We start from the raw sequence: 22904 nt of genomic DNA on the forward strand, positions 1-22904 counted from the left end.
AAAATATGCTCACACACAGAACCAGAGCCATTTGTTCTAATGATACAGCTCTGTCCACAGAACTCAAATATCTGCACCATACATTCTTGGCCAATGGCTACAATCCCTAAAAAATAGATAAAATACTCCATAGCTCCATTACCTCTCCCTCCCCTAATACACAAGAACACAACATTACCATTTGTATTCTCTGTGTCAGAGGTACATCAGAAAAGATAGCCAAAGTACTGATGAAATATGGCCTTCGCATCATATTCATACCTCATGTTAAACTAGCAACTCTGATCTGCTCACCTAAGGATAAACTTCACCCTCTAATGCACCCTGGGGTGTATGAAGTTCCCTGTGATTGTGACTTAGCATACTACGGAGGAAGATCAGTTAATATCCACCTGGAAGAACATAAAAAAAAATATGTTCGTTACTATTACTATGGCAAGTCAGGACTGGCAGACTACACGGTGGATACCCCTTCACACAGGATTAGATGGAAGAAAACAACTGTGCTGTTTAGAAGTCATTACAGATCTGAAAGATCTATAACGACTTCTAATAACTTCTATAATGACTATCCTTTATTTTTTATATGGTAGCATTAATTTGCCAAAAATTTAGGAGACTGTTATTGTAAGAACAATTCCCACATAGCTGCAATGTTTTTTTTTTTACAACATTAGAGGATGTCAAAATAGGACTTGAGATCTTTTGTCTATTACAATTCTATTGTTTCACTTACTCATTGTTACGTGTACTAGTGGTGTTGTGCTCTGATGATGCTGATTTGAAATTCAGCGAAATATAAGCACTTAATAAAATCTTTTGATAAAATTGCTTGGAGTTGTTAATACTGTTAAAAAATAGTCATGAAAAAAAAAACTAGTACAAATTCAAGGTGAACTCTTCTATCTCATTTCTGTCTTTTATTCTAATATAAAACATCTTTAAAAATTAACATTCTTGGACAGGACACCCTGTACCTGTTCTTTAAATTGTAGATAATTTTAAAGTTACAGAACACATTTCACTGGATATATGTGTTCATAGGATCCAGTGAACATATTTCACTGGATTCTGTTCATAACAGTGCTCCTGTTATAAAAGGAGCAATGTTCATATGTGAAAAGCAATGAATATATTGACAAGACCCATTAAAATAAAGGATGGTTAATCAAATGTAAGAGTGGTTAACAGGAACATAGCTGCTAGATTTTTTGCTTAGCGAGTGGTAAATGAGTCGAATGGGTTGCAAAAGGCAACCATTATATGTTAGAGAATGACTAAGGAGCAGTATGACTCTAACAGTTAGTGTCCAAACTGTTGGAAGTTTTTCCACTTGGTTAGACTATAAATTATATATTTAGTTTAATCCTTTATCCAAGTGTAAGCAAACAAAGTTTGCGCCTGAAGTATCTTCAGGACTTTGGCAACTCGTGGCAAAGGTGGACTGACTTCACATCACTTGCCTTAGTATTCCATAATGCAAAGCACATCTTGCAGACATGTATAATGCTATGTATTATGGGAAGGATCACTACCCAGACCAACCTCTGGGTCTGACTCCCACTGAAGAGACCTCAATAAAGGTCAAAACCGATCTGGGTAGTGACCCTTCCCATAATACATAGCATTATACATGTCTGCAAGGAGATGTGCTTTGCATTATGGGATACTAAGGCAAATAATGTGAAGTCAGTCCATCTTTGCGACGAGTTGCCCCAGTCCTGAAGATACTTCAGGCACAAACTTTGTTTGCTTAAACTCGGATAAAGGATTAAACTAAATATATAATTTAGTATCCAAACTGGAGAAGTAAAGTTTTGGACAGACAAGGTTGGAAGCAATAGGTCCAGGGGGGGGGGGGCAAGGTTCAGTTTGGGCCCCAGAGCTATAAGAAGTTGTGGTTCTGAGTTTTCAGACTAGATGGAGATACTCGTATAATATTAATATTTGATTGAAATAGGAACCAGTTATTTATGAAGTTTAGATATTTGAAGCTTAAAGCCATTACAAGAGTGAATAAGTTCTGATATTCAAATTTAGATAATAAACTCTAACAATTTAACCTTTAAAAGTGTAAAACTTGGCTTTGGTTTATTAAATTTGTTGTACTTTCTTCTGATTACAAAATATATATCCTTTCATTACTGTTTAAGTTAATGAAAAAAGTATATTGAACTGAAATAGATAAATAAAACAGATCAAGTATTTCCTTCATTTTTTGTAACTTGTATATATAAATATAAGAAAAACAACAATAAAAAAAAAGGTTTAGTTACAAAGGATTTTTTCTGTGATTTCAGAGAAAAGATCTATGTGAACATGGAAATTGTTTTGAATTATAGATTTTAATGGTAACAGCTGTTATATTCAAGTTTACACTGCAACTATTACTTATAATCTCAGAAGTATAACTTCAAGATTCTTTAATTCAATTAACTTTTGAATAGTTTTGATCTTATTTAAGGAAATTATTCCATCCTTGGTGCTACATTTTTTTCCCCATTTATTGTGATAAAAGATTTAGCTTGATGAATTTATTAAAAAGTAAATGGGAAATGGAGTTGGTACAAGACAGTTGGTGATAATCAGATCCATGAAGAATATAAAGTGCATGCTAGAAAGGCGATGAGCATGGTAAAGAAAGAAAAGGTGCAGTATGAGGAGATTGACTGGTCAGGCCAAGGTTAACTAAAGGGAATTTTTCCACTTGCAAACAATAACATTTACAAAGGATATAGTGGAATTATTGAACCAGCACTTTTTCAACATACAGTGATACCTCAGCTAACGAGTGACCCTGCTAACGAATTTTTCAGCTAATGAAGATTTTTTTCGCTGTTTTTCGGACTCGACTAACAAATGTTTTAGTGGATGCGCGCGATAACATGAATAGTCAGGCCCCGGGAGCTTATCTTTTCCATCTGTATGTGTGCGTGACAAAGAAATGAGCTGACCACATCATATAGGGGAGACCCACCAACCCAACTGGGTGGTTTACTTTCGAGACAGCGAGAAGTGAGACACCTCATACCAGTGTCAGTAACAGAAGATCTTGAAGAGTTGAAAAAGCAACTGAATCAGGAAAGAGACAAGGAAGATAAAGAGTGCTCATCAGAGGAGGAAAACAGCAATAAAAAGGCAAGAATGCCAACAGGTGACATTAAAAAAAAATGCTGCACTACTGGGAAGAGTTTCAGTCTTTGGCTACAAAGTGGAATCCCAACAAAGCTGTAATGAGCAGACTTTGTGCCTTGGTTGAAGACAAGTGTCTGAATCACTTTAAAAACATTCTGAAAAAAAGAGAAGTTACTATTATTACTATTACTATTATTACGGGAAACTCCAGGGAGTCATTAGACTCATCGAGGGAGGCCCCAAATCATATTCATCACAACTATTTGACATTCATACAGTATCTATCATACCTCGCCTTAAACTCATTCACTGTCACAGCATCCACCACAGACTCAGGGAGCGCATTCCACTCATTCACTACTCTAAAAGTAAAGAACCCAGCTCTAACACCTTTACTAACCACACTTTTGCCCAGTTTCCATGGATGTCCCCTAGTCCTCCCACAACCAGCCCTGTTCTCAAAAATATCTTCTGAATTAATTTTATAGAAACCCTTCAGTAATTTGAATGTCTCAATCATATCTCCCCTTCTCCGCCTATCAACCTATTTTTGCAACCCACAAATCATCAACCTGTTCTCATACGGTTCATTCCACAGACCTGCTATCATCTTGGTCACTCGCCTCTGGATCCTCTCCACCTCCTCCCCATCAAGAAGGAACCTAGGTGACCAAATCTGAGCACAGTAGTCTAGATGGGGTCTTATCAAGGCTCGATACAGAGGAACAATAACCTGCTTGTCTCTGCTTGTCAACGTATTCTTCAGAAACCAAGTGATTTGATGAGCTGTTTTGGTCACTTTTGCAATGTGTCCCCTAAATTTCAATTCCTTATCTACCAACACTCCTAAATCTCGTGCCTCATCAATTTCCTGGAGCACGGTTCCACCAATGCAGTAAACTGCCGCCAATCTTTTCACCCCAAAATGCATAACCTTACATTTTGCCACATTAAACTGACATCCATTCTCCTTAGCCCAGACCTCCAATCTATCCAAATCATCCTGCAAAATTTTGACGTCATCTGCATTCACTATTGCCCTACCCAACTTCGCATCATCCGCAAACAAATGAACTGTTCCTCTCAGATCATTTCCTATATCATTTATGAACAAATTAAACAGCAGTGGTCCAAGAACAGATCCTTGTGGCACACCACTAGTCACAGGCCATCTTGTGGACTCTACTCCCGAGTAAACCACTCTCTGATATCTCTCCGTCAACCACCCTCCTATCCATCTCACCAACCCTATGTCCATTCCCATATGCTGCAATTTACTGATTAGAATTCCATGTGGAATCCTGTCAAAGGCCTTGGCAAGGTCCAGTAGAATCACCGTAAACCCATTACCCTTATCCAGTTCAGCCGTCACTGTGTTATAATATGTGAGCAAGTTACTGAGGCATGACCTACCCTTCACAAAACCATGCTGTCCCCGATACAGTATCCCATTTTCTTCTATCCAATCTTGTATTTTCCTCTTGACTATTTTCTCTAAGACCTTGACAATGCTTCCTGATATGCTAATCGGTCGGTAATTTACAACAGCAGTCTTGGAACCACCTTTATGCAGTGGAACTATTTTCCCCTCTTTCCACCCGCTCGGGACTAACCCAGACCCGAGACTCAAATTAAACAAAATGGTCAAGGGTACTGACAATTCTTTAGCTGCTTCTCGTACAACACGAGCTGGTATACCATCCAATCCCACAGATGTATTGACATTGAGGTTATGCAATAGACTACTCACCTCCACTTCATTAACCACAATTCCCATATAATCTACTGGTTTATTCGTTTCTGCAATGTCACCACCTGGATGATATACTTTTGCAAAGTGCTCACTCAGTAATTCAACTATCTCAACTGATTCAGTTACCTCCCTACCATCGGCATTCTTTAAAATCAATCTGCCATGTACATTTTTCCTTTTACTTGCTACATATCTAAAAAACTGTTTAGGATTCTCTTTAGCCTGCACGACCAATGTTCTTTCGTAATCCTTTTTTGCTTTTCTTACCACACTCGTCACCCTTCTGGCCTGCGCTTTATACCGTTCATGTGCCTGCCGGTCACCATTCTCCTTAAATTCCCTCCATAGTTGTTTCTTTTTTTGCAACCCAAGCTTAATGGTGTTATTCATCCATTTAACCCCTACTTGATTTATTATTCGGACTCTAGGTATACAGTCAGCCATTGCTTCATGCAAGCACTTCTTAAACTACCTCCCATGCACTATCAGCTTCTAGTCCTTGCAGTTGTACATGCCATGGCACTGAACCAATCAAACTCCTAAGCTTGTCATACTTTCCAGTCCGATAATTCCACATGTACCCTGTCTTAATTGAAAATTTTGCACCTTTAGCCACCTCCCAAGTTAAGACCCTATGATCACTCTCACCGATTGGTGGCAATGTGGTTATATTTGTTACAACCAAATCCTCAGATGTAATTACTAGGTCAAGCACTCTCTGACCCCTAGTATTTTCCATTACATGCTGTCGCAGATAGTTATCCCTTAATAACCGCATAAAATCCAGTTCCTTCCTCTCGTGTGTCCTCTCCTCACTCCAATCAATGCGACCATAGTTGAAATCTCCCATAATAATCACCCTCCTTCCACCCATTTCTTCTATTTGTTTGTGCATACTGTCACCACCATCTTTTCCATCACCTGGTCTATAGCAGCACCCAATTGTATATTTAGTTCTGCTAGCCACAATCTCACACCAAATGGCCTCAAATGTGCTCTTTTCTCTATCCTGCAATTCAACTTCTATTCTCCTTGGCTGGAGCTCATCAGCTATCATCAACAATACTCCTCCCCCCATTTTATTCTCCCTGTCATTCCTGAACACACTATACCCATCACATTCAATCCCACTAGTTATATCATCCACAGTCAGCCATGTTTCACTAATACCTATAACCTGTGGTCTGGAAGTGCCAACCATGGCCAAAAACTCTTCCTTCTTGTTCCTAATACTCCTAGTATTAGTGTACATGAATTTAAGACCCCTATTAGCCCCAACCCTACCTTGATGCCTTATATTAACTATCCCACTCAGATTTGTTGTCCTTATTTGCTCTGGCATATTATATTCATTCTTACATTCAACTGCCTCCATAAGGACTGTATCTCTACTCCCCCCCCTAACAAATCTAGTTTCCCTGAATTTGCACATCCACTACATTCAGCAACACTTTCTCAAGTCTTCTTACACCGTAACCATTCAAATGCAAGCCATCCATCTTATATAGATCCTTTCGCCCATCAAACTCACTCCACACATCCACAAATTCCACACCACTCGTCATACATAACCCACGCATAAAGTCATTTGCAATTATAGCGCTCCTTTTAAACATTTCACTGTCATACCGTGGCAAAAGACTAATCATTCTAACTCTCTCACTCTTTTCTTTTGCTACCTCAAACAATTCATCCAGGTCTTCTATCATTTCCATTTTATCTCCTTTCAAATCATTCGTACCTGCCACAACAATCATTTCTTTCACCCTTTCCTTTTGCTCTCTAATAGACGCAGTTACGTCCTTTATGGTCGCACCAGTTATTGGTACGATTTTGTCAAATCCTCTACTAACACACCTCGTACTAACGAGTCTCCATACAGCACTCTATCCTTCATTTTGTTCATGTTCACATTCATACGTCTATTTTTCCTGTCATACCTTTTATTATTGGTTGGTTCATTCAGTCTACTTTTGTTCATGCACTCTAGCTGCTGTTTTGCTCTTTCTATCGCACTATTCAACAACGCGATCTCACTCAATGCATCTATCTCATCTTTTTTGTTCTCTGAGAAACCATTTATACTATCATTCACACTTTCTACATTCACACTCTCACAATTTTCATGTACAACCTTGCCGTTTCTTGTCATATCCCTATTTCCTTCATTCTGAAGGTTTTGTATCACATTCATCGTGAGTGTGATACAAAAATATCACACTCACGATCCGAAATACACTTCAATTCCGCATTCTCCCTACATTTTCTACACACATTCAATCCTTTATTATCATCTAACCACACTCCGACCGCACTCCGCAAAGCGTACATCATTTCACAGCTAGTACACTGACTCATTTCTTTTATGCTACCGTTCTTTGATAACGATGGCGAACCTTCATTACTGGCCGCCATTTTCCTTCGCACAGGTGCCATACTTATCTGTAACGTGTTTTGTCAAATTATACGTTATAACACACCAAAAATAGACGCACTAAAATACGCAAGGCAAACAAAACAAAACTACACAATATTAAGTAATTTGTATCGATAACTGAAAATGATACTTATCTTATCTGGAGCTTGCACGAACACTACACATTACGAATTCATCTAGCGGCGACTTCCCGACATAGATTATGTTATAAAACACTTTAGTACACTAACCACGCTAATAAAGCTCCAATAATATACCAAAATTAAACAATTAAGTCCTTTAAATTGAATCCAAAACACTAATAAATCAACAAAAAACACAAATCTCTCAGGAGCTCTCCGATAGCACGTCCGTTCACCAGCTAGCCTCGACACACAACTTTGCTAAAGGAGAAGTCAAAAATCTGTCCTTGGACAGATTTTTGACTTCTCCTTTAGCAAAGAGACAAAGGCCAGTACTGAAGAAGAGGAGACTTACCTTGAATAAACTTTGAAAATTTGGAAGAAGAATAGTAAAAACATTGTGTACATATTTTCAGTTTAATAAAGTGTATATAATAGTGTAAAGATTGTCAGTTTTTCATTCTACTTTCCATTCTCTTCATCTAATTGGGTAGCTGTTCATCTCAGCCTTTGGTGAGTTTTTGCCCTTTTATAGTATGCTTTTTATTATTTTATAAAACTTATCTTTAAATAGCAGGCAGCATCCAGAACGAATTAAACAATTTTCTATAGAAACCTACGGGAAATCACGTTTTGGCTAATGAATTATCTTCGTTAGCTGAGGTATCACTATGTATCATACTGGCGTAAATGATGCTGTGCAATATATAGAAGGGAGGCAAGTATTAGGAGAATTGGAAGTGAAAGAATCAGAGGTGTATCAGGTGTTGGTTAGGTTAGATGTTAATAAGGAATGTGCACCACAGTTGGCTATGCCCTTGACCTGGTTATTTAATGAAAGTTGCATTGGGTAGGGTTCCTAAGGAGTGGAAAGAAGGCGAAATAGTATCATCCACAAGCATCGTTCTAGGACAGAACCATGTGTGTCCATCAACCAGGATTGGGTTGATGGACATTTCATTCTTTATGATGGTCAGCATGGATTTGTAAAGGGTAGGTCCCATTTTTAGCAATTTACTTGCATTTTATGATAGGGTAACAGGTGTTTTAGATAAGAGAGAATCCTATACAGTGATATTCTTAGATTTTTGCAAAAGCATTTGATAGATTAACACATGAAAAGTTGGTGTACAAGCAGCAGAGGATGGAATAGATAGTATATTGGTTATATTATCTATGGATTGGAAATTGGCTCTCTGAATGTATTGATACCAGCAAGTTGTGTGTGTGATGGTACAGTGTGTCTCAAAAAGGGAGCATAACTATTAGTATGCCCCAGGGTTCTTTTCTTTGGCTCCTGCTGTTTAACTTGTTTGTAAATGGTATATCATGTGGACTGAGTGGGGATCTTCAGTTTGCTGATGATGCAAAGGGAAGAATTATAAGTAGTACTGCTGATGTTAATTCCCTTCAGGAAGATATGAATAAACTTTTTACTTGGACAAAGGAGTGGGATTGTAGTTTTAATATCAATAAGTGGATGATGCATTTTGGAGTGCAGAAATATAAGGCTGTGTACTATATTGACAGTTCAATACATCAGGAAGTAGATGAGATTAAATATTTGGGAGTAATGATTGACAGTATACTGAAGTTTAGACAACATATTGCCAGTGTTGAAAAAGGCTGTCATGATAAGAAGTATTCTAATATGTAGGAATAAGGAAGTGGTTGTGCCACTGTATAAAGCACTGGTCAGACCACACTTGAACTGTTATGCTCAAATCTGGTCACCTGGTTTTCAATGTGATGTGGAGACCTTGGCGAGGATCCAGGGGTGAGTGACCAAGACAACATCAGAACTTTGGATTGTTGGCTATTGAGGGAAGTTGAAGAAATGTGGATTGCAGAGTTTCATGGATAGGAGGAAAAGAGGTGATATGATAAAAACATTTAAGTTACTGAGAGGATTTTATCAGCTTAATTTAGGTGAAATTATAAAAAGAGAAGGCAAGAGGGGAAAGCCAGAGGTCATCCCTGGAAGTTAAGAGTGTGGTGAAGAAGGGTGTGAGGAGCAAATTTTTTACATGGAGAATTGTCAGTTAATGGAATGCATGATCAGAATGTGTTATTAATGCAAGAAGGGTTAAGGATTTTAAGATTTGGTATGATACCAGGTGAATGAACCTCCAACAATGAGTCTGCCAACTCCATGGAGGGTGCAATAATAATAATAAATTGAAGCAGGGATAGAATTATTTAATGTTTATTATTATTATAAAAGAACCATAATTAGAAATTTATCTGTTCAAAAGACATCCCTTAATATTTTGTTTTCAAAAACTTTTAAGCACATGTAGTCATCCTTTTTAGAAATTTTAAGCCAGCCTGTTGTTTGTAGAGTTAATAAAACTCTTTGTCTTTACATAAAGCAAATGGCAGACTAATAATATATTTCAAAACAATTTTATATTATCGCTTAGGGGTTGCTGAAAATGCCTCTTCAAATAGTCAAATGCTCCTCTCTTTTTTTTTTTCTTTTTTACCATTTAACTGTCAATCGTGCCCACCCCCATCAGAAAGTATACTTTGTGATACAACCAGGTCTTGTTTCATGCTGTTATTCTCTAAAATGTCCACATACCAGTTAAATTGAACCATAACTGAACCCTTTGAAATATGAATCAACAAAGAAAAATAATTATTCAAGAGTATGATATGGAAAAGCCTGCAAATCACTTCTTTTGGAATAATATTAAGTATTTTATATGATATACTAAAAAGGATCCACTGATGTTCATTAGGTGCATCAGTTTAACTGTACCATCTCTTTTGATGTTTTTACATTATATTTTTTGCTTTGTACTGCAGCCTTTTTCTAAATAATTAAAAAAATTTTTTTTTTATGGTGATCCCACAGCCCTTTTCTAAATAATTTAAAAAAAAAATTTTTTTATGGTGATCCCACATGTGAGGTATTGTCCAGTCTATATGATTAGCTGTGTGGGTAGATAGAAAATTGAAGGGGGGGGGGGGGGGGGAGAGGAAGAAACTTGTTAAAAGTGAATTTGTATATCTGTAGAATTGTTTTTTTGGGGTGTGACACCTTTTGGCAGCTAAAGTATTTTCAGGACCGGGACAGTTCGTACAAGGAAGCTAAGACTTCACATCACTTGCCTTAGTATCCCATAATGCAAAGAACATCTCCTTGCAGACATGTATAATGCTAAGCATTATGGAAAGGGTCACTACTCAGACCGGTTTCGACCTTTATTGAAGTGAAAAAGTAAAGGGTTGCTCATCATAGTCCTAGAGTAGTTAGTATAGGGGTGCAAGAGAGCCTGATAGTATTAAAAGAAAGAAAGACAGATAGATAGCATGAGAGATAGAGAAAAGGCCTCAGCTCTTTTATATTCATATTCATATAGCCAAAGGCTATCAGTTTTCCTTTTCACCAATCTCATTCATTCATTCATTCATTTCGTATGGTGATTCAACGGCCGTGAGCCCCTTTTATGGGGAGGTATGACACCACCTCAATCCCACCTATTTTTATCCGGGCTCAGGACCGGCATAGCTGATAATTCAGACCTATGGCTGGAGGGATTGTCTTAAATATTCCTGACTATCCATGTGGGTTCACGGGGCTGGTTTGCCTTCTTGTGGGATGAAAAACCCAGATAAACTGGGGGAGAAACCCTGCTGTCCACGCCCAAGACTGGCTAACTTGGCTATGGCTGAGGAAGATCCTTAAGTTCCTCACGTCGTCAACGGGAATCGAACAACCTAGGACCCTCCTTCCCCAGGCATATGGTTGCGAGGTGGTTAGCCCCATCTGGGTTAACGGCCTTGAGTTGGCCTTCTCTGCCTGGAATTGCTCTCCAGTCATCCCTGCAACTGACAATAAGACCACATTGAATTAAGAGGGTGGAACTATTTAAAAAACCTCTCATAGCAATAATACACAGAATTTTATCTTCCCGTGGTGAATATTGCATAATGTGGGTGATGTACACCATGTAGTCATAAATTTGATATCTCCTAGAATGCTTCTTTCTAAATACAAAAATCGTCTGACTGAACAATAAAATTTCCACGAGACAATATTATAAAGCATTTGGATGTCATATTGCTGGTTTTAAAATCCATGTTTCTTTCTAACCTTCCATAAATAGTTAATGCGTTAATTAATTATAAAAATCAAAATTCTCGTCCCATTGCTAAGAGGTGGTGGGTATTGTAAAAAAATAACCTGTTCTGTTGTAAGTAATGGAATGCCCAACACATTACATAATCTGTTTTCCAAATATGCAGGACAAGAGGGCAACTGTAGAATGCATGTTCCACTGTTTCCATTCAGTAACAATGTCACAGATTGGATCTCCAGTGTTAAAGTACCTCCATTTGATGGTATTGACTGGAAGGTGACCACATGCAATTCTCCAGGCAAGATCTCTCCTGTTAGGGTATCCTTGGAACTTCATCAAGTTATGAAACAAAATATTGATGTCCGTACCAACTGTGGAATTTCACAGCAAAATAGATTAAAGATTTCTTTGTACCAAATTTTACTTTTTTTAATGGAAAGAACATCAATTCCCAAATGTTTCAGCAGTCTTAGAGTTAAGCAGAGAGTGTTGTAGTATTCAGGAACAATCTCAGCTTTTGGACGTGTATAATCATTATTTCCAAACAGGGGAAGATGAAAACCCAAGTAGTAATGGAGAAAGTCTGCACATGTGCAATCAGTCTGCAATATTTTATGGATTTTAGAAGCTGTATTGCTTAGATAGCAGAATTTTAAGACTGGAAGTCCAAATCCTCCATGCTTCTTTGATAGTTGAAGAAATTCCCTTTTTAACTTCTTGGTGTTGGCTGGACCAAAAAAATTGCAGAGGCTTATTATGTAATTGCTTTTCTTCAGCTTCTGCGATGTCTGTAATATTTATTATGTACAACTGAGTAGGAAAGATTATGGTTTTGAGTACTATGGCTTTAGAGGAAAAGGAGAGTGGCCCTATTTTCCAGTCTTCTAACATTTCAAGGTTTTTGTATTATAAGTCCTTGGACTAGTAATATTGGATAAGTGGAGAAGGGAATTCCAAGTATAGTGAGGGGTTCTCTTATGGGTTAGTCCAACAGGAATGCCTTCAAGATCCCACTTTCCATAAACTTTTAATTTTGTCTTGTCTGCATTAATAAGTAACCACTGCTTTTGCTGATTTTTTCCAAAATACCAAAACATATATATATATGGAATCATTATCCTTCAAAGTTCCCACTACATCATCGGCATATGCTAATACCTTATTTTCATTTATAGTTGAACTGTTATTCCTCGCACAGCATGTGCATTGTCGACTTCCTGTAAAGAAGGTTCAAGAACCAATGCAAAGAGCAGTGGACTGAGAGGGCAACCTTACTTGACTCCTTTTTGAAATTTGACAGGATCTGACAGGAATCCATTAACTAGGAGGCAGGTAGTTGAATTGGCGTAGGCTCCTTTGATAACAGATAGCAGCTTTTTACCTACACTAATTTGCTGGAGGACGCGGAATAAAAAGGGATGCCAGACATTATCAAATGCTTGAGTATGGTCTACTTATAGCATTGCCATCGACTGCTTTTTCACATTAACTAAGCGGATTAGATCATGTAGCAGAAATAGATTAAATTCTACTGCTCGACCTGGTACTCCATACACCTGTGTGCTTATAATTATGTATCTCATTCCCACTTTTTTATTGATAATGCAGAAAAATATCTTGTAGTCATTATTAGATAGAGAAATAGGTCTCCAGCAGCTGATTAAAGTGTGATCTCTATTAGGTTAAGGATGAGGACAGTATGGCATCAGGACACATACAAATTCACTTAGTATGTGTCCTGATGAGAGAAAGGAATTAAATAGTGTAACTAGAATGGGAAGAATAAAATCCCAGGCTTTGCAGTAAAGTTCTATTCCTAGACCATCAGGTCCTGGTGATTTTCTTGTTTGGCATTCTTGTATAGGCTGTGGTAACTTCAGATGCTGTAATGAGTCTGTCAAGCCCATCTTGGATATGAACAGGAAAGCCATTAATGTTCCAAGAGTTATAATTTCCAACAGTACTACTATTGTCTTCAAACAGATTTTTGTAGTGTTTTTGAAAGGCGTCAAGGATGTCTTGAGTGGTGGACGTATCTTCTCCATCAACGCAGATTTGAGTGATAGTCCTTTCTTTGCAAAATTTTGTGAATTGTCTATTGAAGAATGCAGCTGAAGGGCCATCTGCTAAGTGCTGCTGTATTCTTATCTTAAAATTTCTTTCTTCTAATTGTTTCTGCCTTTCCAGTTCTATATCTATGTTAATGTTTTTAATGATGTTGCTACATTCTATACCATTGTGTTGATTTGTTACGAACCAGCTTCTCTCCTTATACAGTTCTTTCAACTTTTTCCTTTTGAGGAAAGCCTGTTCCTTTCCCCATTCCATCATATTCTGCTTTACTGCTTCTTTGAATTTTAACCACATATGCCAATTCCAGGTAACATTATTCCAATTTGAACAGAGAGTCTGGAATTTAGTTGTAAAGATTAATGGAAAATTTGATGGAAGTCTCCATGGTCTAGAAAAGATTCTACTTTTTCCATGCAGTTGAACTTAAGTAGAACTGGATTATGATCTGACATGTTGATGTCAAAATGTTTTATCTGAATTATCCTATTTATAAGGGAAGACGAGATATAAATTCGATCAATACGAGTGCCAATACCTTGATTCGTGTACGTGAATCAAGGTACTGATTCACGTACATGAATCAAGTACAATATTGTGTATGCCTGGAGATTAGGATTATGAATCATCCATATGTCTACTAGCTGAGCATTGTCGAGACATGTTTTTAACTGTACATATCCCACTTTTCCACTCCTGGGGTGTCCTCCTATTTTGTCTAATGTGGAGTATTCAATACAATTCGTCTCCAGCTGCCATGATGTAGTGGGCACCATATAAATATAGCTCTAATTCCTGGAAGAATTTTCATCTAACTGTTCCATTGGATGGAGCATAAACATTTATAAACTTTATTACACATCCACAGAATGACCTAAGGAGGGGGGGGGGGGCAAGAATAAAAACGCCTACTCCAGCCCTGTTAAATCTTCCAAAACTCCAATAAGAAAGAAGTGGATATCTATCTGTTAAACTTTTATATCTGCAAAAGTATGTTTATTGGAGAAACAGAAATCTGATATTATGGCGTAGCATAAGTTTCCATATAGTTTCTTGTTTAATTTGCCTGTGGAATCCTCATGAGGCATTGCAGAAAAGAGATGCTATGATTATTGAAGTGTCACTGGTAAGTCTTTAACTTCTAAATTTTGGATGAACCTGATGAGGTCTTCAATCTATGAAGGAGCAATTGTGTAACCTGCTTCTTGTAACTGTTTTCCAGTTTTTTACAGTTGCTTTCTATTATTTCAATTTCATGCTTATCATTCTTGATTTGAAAGTTGGTTATTTTCTTTTCATATAGGTGATAACTGTACTGAGAAAACTTTGAATCAGTAAACTTTATTATATTTTCTTTAATTGTGTCTCTTGCTTTTTCTTTATAATCCATAAACTCTTCTGAGCCTGAAGAGTTTTCATTTGATGATCCACAGCCTTCACCATCTTTACATTTTTTATTACTTCTTTTTCTTTGGGATGTATTTCCTTTTTTAATTTTTTTTTGTTTATCTTCAATTTTTTTTATTAATTCATCTTTCCTTTTTTGATGATCTTGTCTGCATATTAAGTTCTTTCAGTTGTCTTACTCCCTTTTCTGTTTCTTTTCCAGTTTCTCCTTGTAGAACAGTTGCATGTTTTTGCATTTCATTTTGTACCTGTTCAGTTGTTACATTAGGTTCATTATTGGTAATTTCAACTGATGTTCCATCAGTATTTGACTGGGAAAGTTGCTCCTGCAGATCTTGAATTTTGGGGCTAATTTCTAGCTGATTTGGTCATGCACTTTTTGTGATTTGACCAAGTGTAGTTTGTTTAAAAGTGCCATCTTTACTAGTCTGAAGATCTGGGAACTCTTCATTATGCCTCTCTGATATATATAGTGTTCCAATTAGCTCTACCGGTACTTCCACTCTTTCCACGAAAGTTCTAAAAGGACAGGTGTTAATGCAGTGTTCAGAACGTTCGCATTTCTGACAAGGTTTGAGGCACTGATTAGTGATATGTCCGATCTCCATGCAGTTGAAACATTTAGATTTGGGGCAGTTGCTACCCAAATGATCATATGAACTACAACGCAAGCATTGCCGTTGTACTCCGGGATTGTTTACCATAACTCAGGTTGCACCAATGTTGACAAAATTTGGTATGGGCGTCTTCATATCCATTGTGAAAGTAACATCACCAGAAAACTAATTTGGATCTTCACTTGATAACCCCTTTTGTATATTGCTAATCTTACCCCATTTCGAAAATGTCTGTATAAGAATTTCATTACTGTTCTCTATATAATCCATTGGAAATCTTTTGATTTTTACTGTTTTTACCTGGCTCCCGACCATTACAGGAATAACTGTGCTGCCCTCAAAAGTAAAACCCTGTAATAGTTTATCTCTCGTTTCCACATCTTTAACTACAATTAAATATTTCCCTCCACCATAAGAGGTAAAAGAATAAATCTTGTTTGCACAGACTATCTCTTTTAAAACAGTTACCTGTCTCGCCTATTCACATCCAGGAATTTCAATTCCTAGAGTTCACACCCTTGGAGGAATTGGTACTATTATCTCAATTGGGACACTAATCTCTGCATTTGATTATAAGAAAAAAAACTTTCAGTTATAAGACTGAGAATAAAATAATCCTGTGATACAGAAATAATTCTACACCAGCAAATGCTTTATTCGAGCTACTATAAAATGGCGGCCGTGATACCGCCAAAAGTAATCCCCTAATGCAGATATTAACTGCACTACCAGCAATGTTAATATTTATTTTAATAAAGACCAGTGCTAGTGGGGATGAAACTAGGACCCGTAAAATAAAATCAAAGTGAAAAACGAACTATGTTGTACTACCTTACCTTACCTTTGCCGAAAGCCAAAGTCTCTTCAGTGTGACAACCAGACTTAGAGGTGATGCTAAGGTTGAAGTAATGCAGAAGTCATATTTTCATATATGAGTTGCCAAAAGGTGTCACACCTTATAATTAAATTACTCTGGATTAGAGAAAGTTGTTGGAAGTTTTTGCTATAAATTAAAGATACCAAGAAGTTATATACTTGGTTTAATCCTTCCAAGTGTAAGCAAACAATAATAAATTTAGTTTAATCCTTTATCCAAGTGTGAGCAAACAAAGTTTGCACCTGAAAATATCTTCAGGACTGAGGTAAGGTAGTACAACACCGGGCAACTTGCAGCAAAGGTGGATCAAGCTCTCAACTCCTTGTCTCGGTATCTCCTCTAATGCACAACACATCTCCTTGTGGACATGTATACTGCTATGCATTAAGGGGTGGGGACACTACCCATACCGGTTTCGACCTTTATTGAGGTCTTGTCAGTGGGAGCCAGGCCCAGAGAGGAGATACTAAGGCAGAAGCAGTAGGAGAGGTCATCCTTACCTATAGGAGTTGCCAAAAGGTGTGCCACCTTATTATTAAATTACTCTGGATTTAGAGAAAGATGTTGAAAGTTTATTTTTCACTTGGTTAGACTATAATAAATTTAGTTTAATCCTTTATCCAAGTGTGAGCAAACAAAGTTTGCGCCTGAAAATATCTTCAGGACTGAGGTAAGGTAGTACTAGTACAACACCGGGAAACTCGCAGCAAAGGTGGATCAAGCGCTCAAAAAAGGTGGATCAAGTTCTGCTGTGCATTATGGGAGATACTGAGACAAGGAGTTGAGAGCTTGATCCACCTTTGCTGCGAGTTTCCTGGTGTTGTACTACCTTACCTCAGTCCTGAAGATATTTTCAGGCGCAAACTTTTTTTGCTCACACTTGGATAAAGGATTAAACTAAATTTATTATAGGCTAACCAAGGGAAAAATAAACTTTCAACATGAAAGTTTATTTTTCAAAAATGTTTGTTTGTTTGCTTATGAAACTTATGAAAGTTTCATAAGCAAACAAAGTTTGCTTCTGAAGTATTTTCAGGATTGGGGCACCTCATATAAGGAAGCTAATACTTCACATCAAATCTTATTATCCCATAATGCAAAGCACATCTCCTTGCAGACGTATAATGCTAAGAATTATGGGAAGGGTCACTACCCATCCCAATTTCGACATTTATTGAGATCTCTTCAGTGGGAGCCAGACCCAGAGGCAACCTTTTGGCAACTCGTATATGAAAATATGACTTTTGCATTACTTCAACTTTAGTATCACCACTGGATCTGGCACCCACTGAAGAGACCTCAATAAAGGTCGAAACCAGTCTGGGTAGTCCACAAGGAGATGTGCTTTGCATTATAGGATACTAAGGCAAGTGATGTGAAGTCTTAGCTTCCTTACACGAGTTGCCAAATGTCCTGAAAATACTTCAGGTGCAAACTTTGTTTGCTTACACTTGGATCAAGGATTAAACCATGTATATAATTTCCTGGTATCTTTAATTTATAGTATAACCAAGTGAAAAAACTTCCAACAACTTCACTCTTATTAGTACACTTAATAGACAAAAGATTAGAGATAGGGGTGATAGGAAGTTGACACTGACACCCCCCCCACACACACACACAGAGTAAAACATATCCAAACCAAATGCAGGTGATAAATAGGCGGCCATTGAGGCTTCTCAACAGTGTATTACAATCAACAAACCCGGAAAATGTGGCAATCTTAGTGACTTTTGATTGTGGACATGTTATCGGCACAAGACATGGGACATTCAATCACCCAAGTGGTAAGAACCCTAGGGTTCTCGAGGGCAACCATATCAAGGGTCTACCACGATTATACCACCAACAGATGTACTACTAGTGCCCAGTGAACAAATGGTTACTAATCACAGCTCATACAGACTAACCACAGGGCAACGGCAACACACATCACATCCAGTTTCAATGTCAGAGGTCCAAGCAGTGTCAGCATAGCATACCCTGCATACCATGGGTTACGGGAGCTGATGTCCTAATCGTGTATCACTGTTGATGGCTTGACATTGGGCATTGCACCTTGCATGATGTTGGGACCATCAAAACTGGACTTCTGCAGAATGGACCAAAGTTGTGTAGTCTGAAGAATCTCATTATCGGTTGTACCTAGATGATGGGAGGGTGCAGGTGTGGCATTGACAGCATGAGACCATGGCCCCATTGTGCCAAGTCAGCTCTGTTTAAGGAGGTGGTGGTGATGGTGGCTCTGTTATGGTTTGGGGAGCCTTCTCATGTGATATATTAGGTCCCTTAGTGTGTCTGGAGAGGTCCTTAAACACTGCAAACTTCCAGATTGTGCTGGCTGATCACCTTCACACTTTCATGGAATTTAAATCAGATCAAATCTCTTTGGAATACCATAGAGCAAAACATCAGATATATATATCCGGGACCGACATCTAAGGTGCAGTTGTGGACAATGCTGCAGCAGACCCGGTTAGGATTATCTCTGGCAACCCTCCGGCATCTGGTGGAGTCAATGCTTCAAAAAGGACAAGCTGTTATTCGCACTAGAGGACTGAATTGCTATTAGGTAGGTATCTCTAATTTGCTTTTCTTACAAACTTCAGTCCTTTCTCCTTTCACAGCAAACAGTATGCAGCCTATTTACCAATTCAGTATTAATAATCCAGTAAAGCTGAAAGCATAATTAAATGAGAATTACAACAAAAAATTTGATTATAGAGATGAACCTAATATATGTATGAATAAAAACATATGTTCTTTTTATATTGAACCTACCTTCAACAGTAAAAGTGTTAAACAATTGTAAACCTACATTTCTCTCCCTTTCATCCTCTAAGAACTGCTCTCCTTACGTACTCTTTGACACGACTCCTTTGGCTGCTTGCAGATGCCAATTGATGGCCTCTTCAGCCTTTCATGTGAATGACTTATCATCAGAGGCTTCCGAAAATCAGTAATCCAGCTCAAGAGATTATCCTCACATTCTCTCTCTCTCTCCCTCCCTCCCTCCCTCTTGCTAATGCTAATTGCACTATTGTATTAAATTAATGTGTTGAACTCAGCGACCTATCAGAGCTACATAACTTTGCTTTGTATAAGCCTTATTAATGTAATGATAGGTCATTTAATGCTATCTGTAGTCTATCAGAGTGTATTCTTTGTAGTATGAAAAGCCAGTTTCTGGGAAGAAAAATATCTTAATGTGAAGACCAGCCTTATAATGATTCTTCATATCCTAGACAGGATTAGAACCCAAGTCTTTGCAGTCAAAGGGCATCAATACCAGCTGAGCTAAAAGGGCTGTCTATGTGGCCAGCTATTGTATTTGCTTTTCTTACAAACTTCTGTCCTTTCTCCTTTCAGAGCAAACAGTATGTAGCCGATTTACCAATTCATTATTAATAATGTAATATATAATATGTCCCATGCTTTCATTTCCTTCTTCAATTATTTGTTTACTAACGTAACAGTTTTCATAATTTTCCCACTCTTGGAAAAAAAAGGGGGGGGGGGACGTATGTCTCAGTAGTTCCTGTATACCTCTTTCAGTTTGTGCTATTATTAGTTCTGATCCCTAACAGTTTGATGAAGTATTCCTGATCTTAAGCAGATTTGTCAAAGTGTGCTTATACCAACAATCAAAACAATAATATTAGGAAATAAGACAAAAGCAAAAGACAAATTCTAGCTTTCAAATATGGAGTGAACATCTCCATACTTTTTGTCTAAATACTGATATAGAGCTTTGTGTAGGTGGTAAAATTGACTGTCAGTGTTATGAATGTTGTTTAATTATAGTGTATTTTTAATAGGTATTAGACTATCCTCCCAAAGTGCTACTTCACACTTACCTGACAGAAACAGAGATGCAATTTCTTATTGAAAGATTTCTTGAGAGGATATTTATGGCTGCATCTGTTGATAATGGAATGCCTCATCTTAATGATGTGTTTTCCCTTAGCATTAGCCTTCAGGTAATACCAAGTTAAGTTTGTTATAGTGCTTATTATGCGTATAGCACATTTTCAAAAGAATTGTCTGCTATATGTAGTTAACAAAACTGCATGTGTCATAGCTTTTGATAATGAGAATAAGTTATGAAAACAGCTGATTACATGTTGTAGATTTTGGTATAAACAACAAATTATACAATAACCACAGTAATTAAATTTAATGAAATGAAAGTACAAATATTTCATACTGAAAATAACAATACATCATCAATGAGTAGAAACAAGCAAATCAAAGAAACGGGAATACAGTGTGCATACAACAATCAGTTTACCAATTAAAAACGGTTGCTGCACATGCTAGAAATTAATATATTAATAAATAATATTAAAAATATTTTTGATGTTTACATAAAATGAGAATCTCCCAAACTTTTGGGTGAGACAGACAATCGTACTGATTCAGATTTGACCAACATAAAAGTGCTTTGCAAATCTTCTTTGAAAAGGTGTTCATATTTATCTAGTGGGATAAATATGACTAATATCCAGTGCGATGAAGTTTGTCTTCTCCATAGAAGCGGTTTTAATTATGAATGTGTTTTCAAAGAAAGTTGCAGAGCTCTCTTGTGTTGGTGAAATTTGAATTGGAACGTTTCTCTCTCTCCTTCTCTCTCTTTCCAAAGGTTGAGGAGATTCTCATTCTATGTAAACACCAAAAATAGTTTTAATATTATTTATTAATATGTTAATTTCTAGCACACAGCAACCATTTTTAATTGGTAAATTGATTGTTGCATTCCATTTCTTCAATTTGCTTGCTACATACTGATGATGCTATTATTTTCAGTACAAAATATCTAAATTTTCATTTCATTAAAGTTAATTAATGTGGTTATCGTTTAATTTGTTGTTTATAATTATGCCACAGACACCTTTAAAGATTAGTTTTTGGTATGATTTTCTCTCCATTTTTTAATATATTGAACTAGAAGCTATGTTTGTCATCATCATCATCAAATTCTTGACATGTACCCTCAAGGGGTGTACACGATATGATAGTACTACATGAAACATTTACATCATTACTAACTTCCTATCTACAATTTTCCTCCAAATCAGTCTGTTACTTGTCAAGACTCCAACATTATCAGATCTTATATTTCTATCGTCTAAGGCATTTTGTACCGTATCAATCCACCTATATCTTGGTCTTCCTTTGGATCGTTTCCTGCCAACTTGGCAGAGAACACTTGTTTTGCTAATCTTTCCTTGCCCTTTCTGTTAAAGTGACCATACCACCTGAGATTAGCTCTGCTAACGCATTCCTGGATGCTGATAATGCCAAGTTCTTTCCTAATATCCTAGTTTTTAATATGATATTGCCATTGATGCCATCTGTTCACGCCTCTAATCTTTCTCAGGGCTCTCATATCTGCGGTCTCTAGTCTTTGGTCAAGTGTTTTATTTCTATCCCAGCTCTCAGATCCATAGGTTAAAACTGGTTTGAACACTGTCTTGTATACAGCTAATTTAGTGTTCCGACTAATTCCTCTCTTATTCCATATGAATTTATTCAATTGACTGCCTACCATACCAGCTTTGTTAATTCTGTTGTCTATTTCCATATTTAATTTACCATCGTGACTAAATAGCTGAAATGTTTTATTTGTTCCACAGGTTCCCCGTTCACAACACAGTTGACATTTTCAACAATTCTACCTATTTTCATTGCCTTTGTCATTTTAATGCTGACCATCATACCATATGTAGTACAACAGTTATTCAATTTAGTCAGGGAATCTTGCAAACTTGTAGCGGATTTATTTAGAAGTATAACATCGTCCGCATAAAGCAAAGAGCTAACATTAACATCTCCAATTCTGATATTATGTTTATTACCACTTTCCTTCATAATGTGATCCATATAGATAATGAATAACAGAGGGGATAATGTACATCCTTGTCTCACACCAGATTTAATATTAAACCATCGTCCTATACTTCCTTCAATTCTAACTGCTGACTTAGAACTCAAATAAAGACTAAGTATTGCTAGATATAATGCCCCATTGACACCATATAACTGTAGTGTATTGAATAGCTCCTCTCTTGAAACCTTGTCATATGCCTTTCCAGATCGACAAAACTTAAATACAGATCTTTGTTATATTCCCATGCTTTCTCAACTATTTGTCGTAAAGTGAAGATCTGATCCTGACAGCCTCTATTTGGCCTGAATTCAGCGTGTTCTTCACCAAGCTTTTCTTCCACAATTCTTCTCAACCCGTTTCTCAAGTATACTTGCATAGATCTTCCCAGGAACACTCAATAGGGAAATACCTCTGTAATTCTCACATTCAGTTTTATTTCCCTTTTTTATATATGGGTACTATTAGAGCTTTACTCCAATCATTGGGAATTCATCCCTCTATCCAGGCT

The 22904-nt window shown here is 37.2% G+C and overlaps 1 protein-coding gene across 3 annotated transcripts in view; it reads left to right on the forward strand.

Moving 5' to 3' along the window:
• Positions 1–22904, forward strand: part of LOC150106825 (uncharacterized) — a 325973-nt gene that overhangs the window by 264352 nt on the left and 38717 nt on the right. For all 3 annotated transcript variants that reach the window (XM_090393339.1, XM_090393337.1, XM_090393340.1), the window contains one exon: positions 20325–20486. In XM_090393339.1, coding sequence (XP_090249465.1) covers positions 20325–20486 — 162 coding nt within the window. The remainder of the gene's footprint in view (positions 1–20324; positions 20487–22904) is intronic.

This window comes from Typopeltis vanoorti, chromosome 5 (genome assembly GCF_054136105.1).
Source record: "Typopeltis vanoorti isolate ZY-2024b chromosome 5, IOZ_Tvanoo_1.0, whole genome shotgun sequence".
Classification (NCBI taxonomy): Eukaryota; Metazoa; Arthropoda; class Arachnida; order Uropygi; family Thelyphonidae; genus Typopeltis; species Typopeltis vanoorti.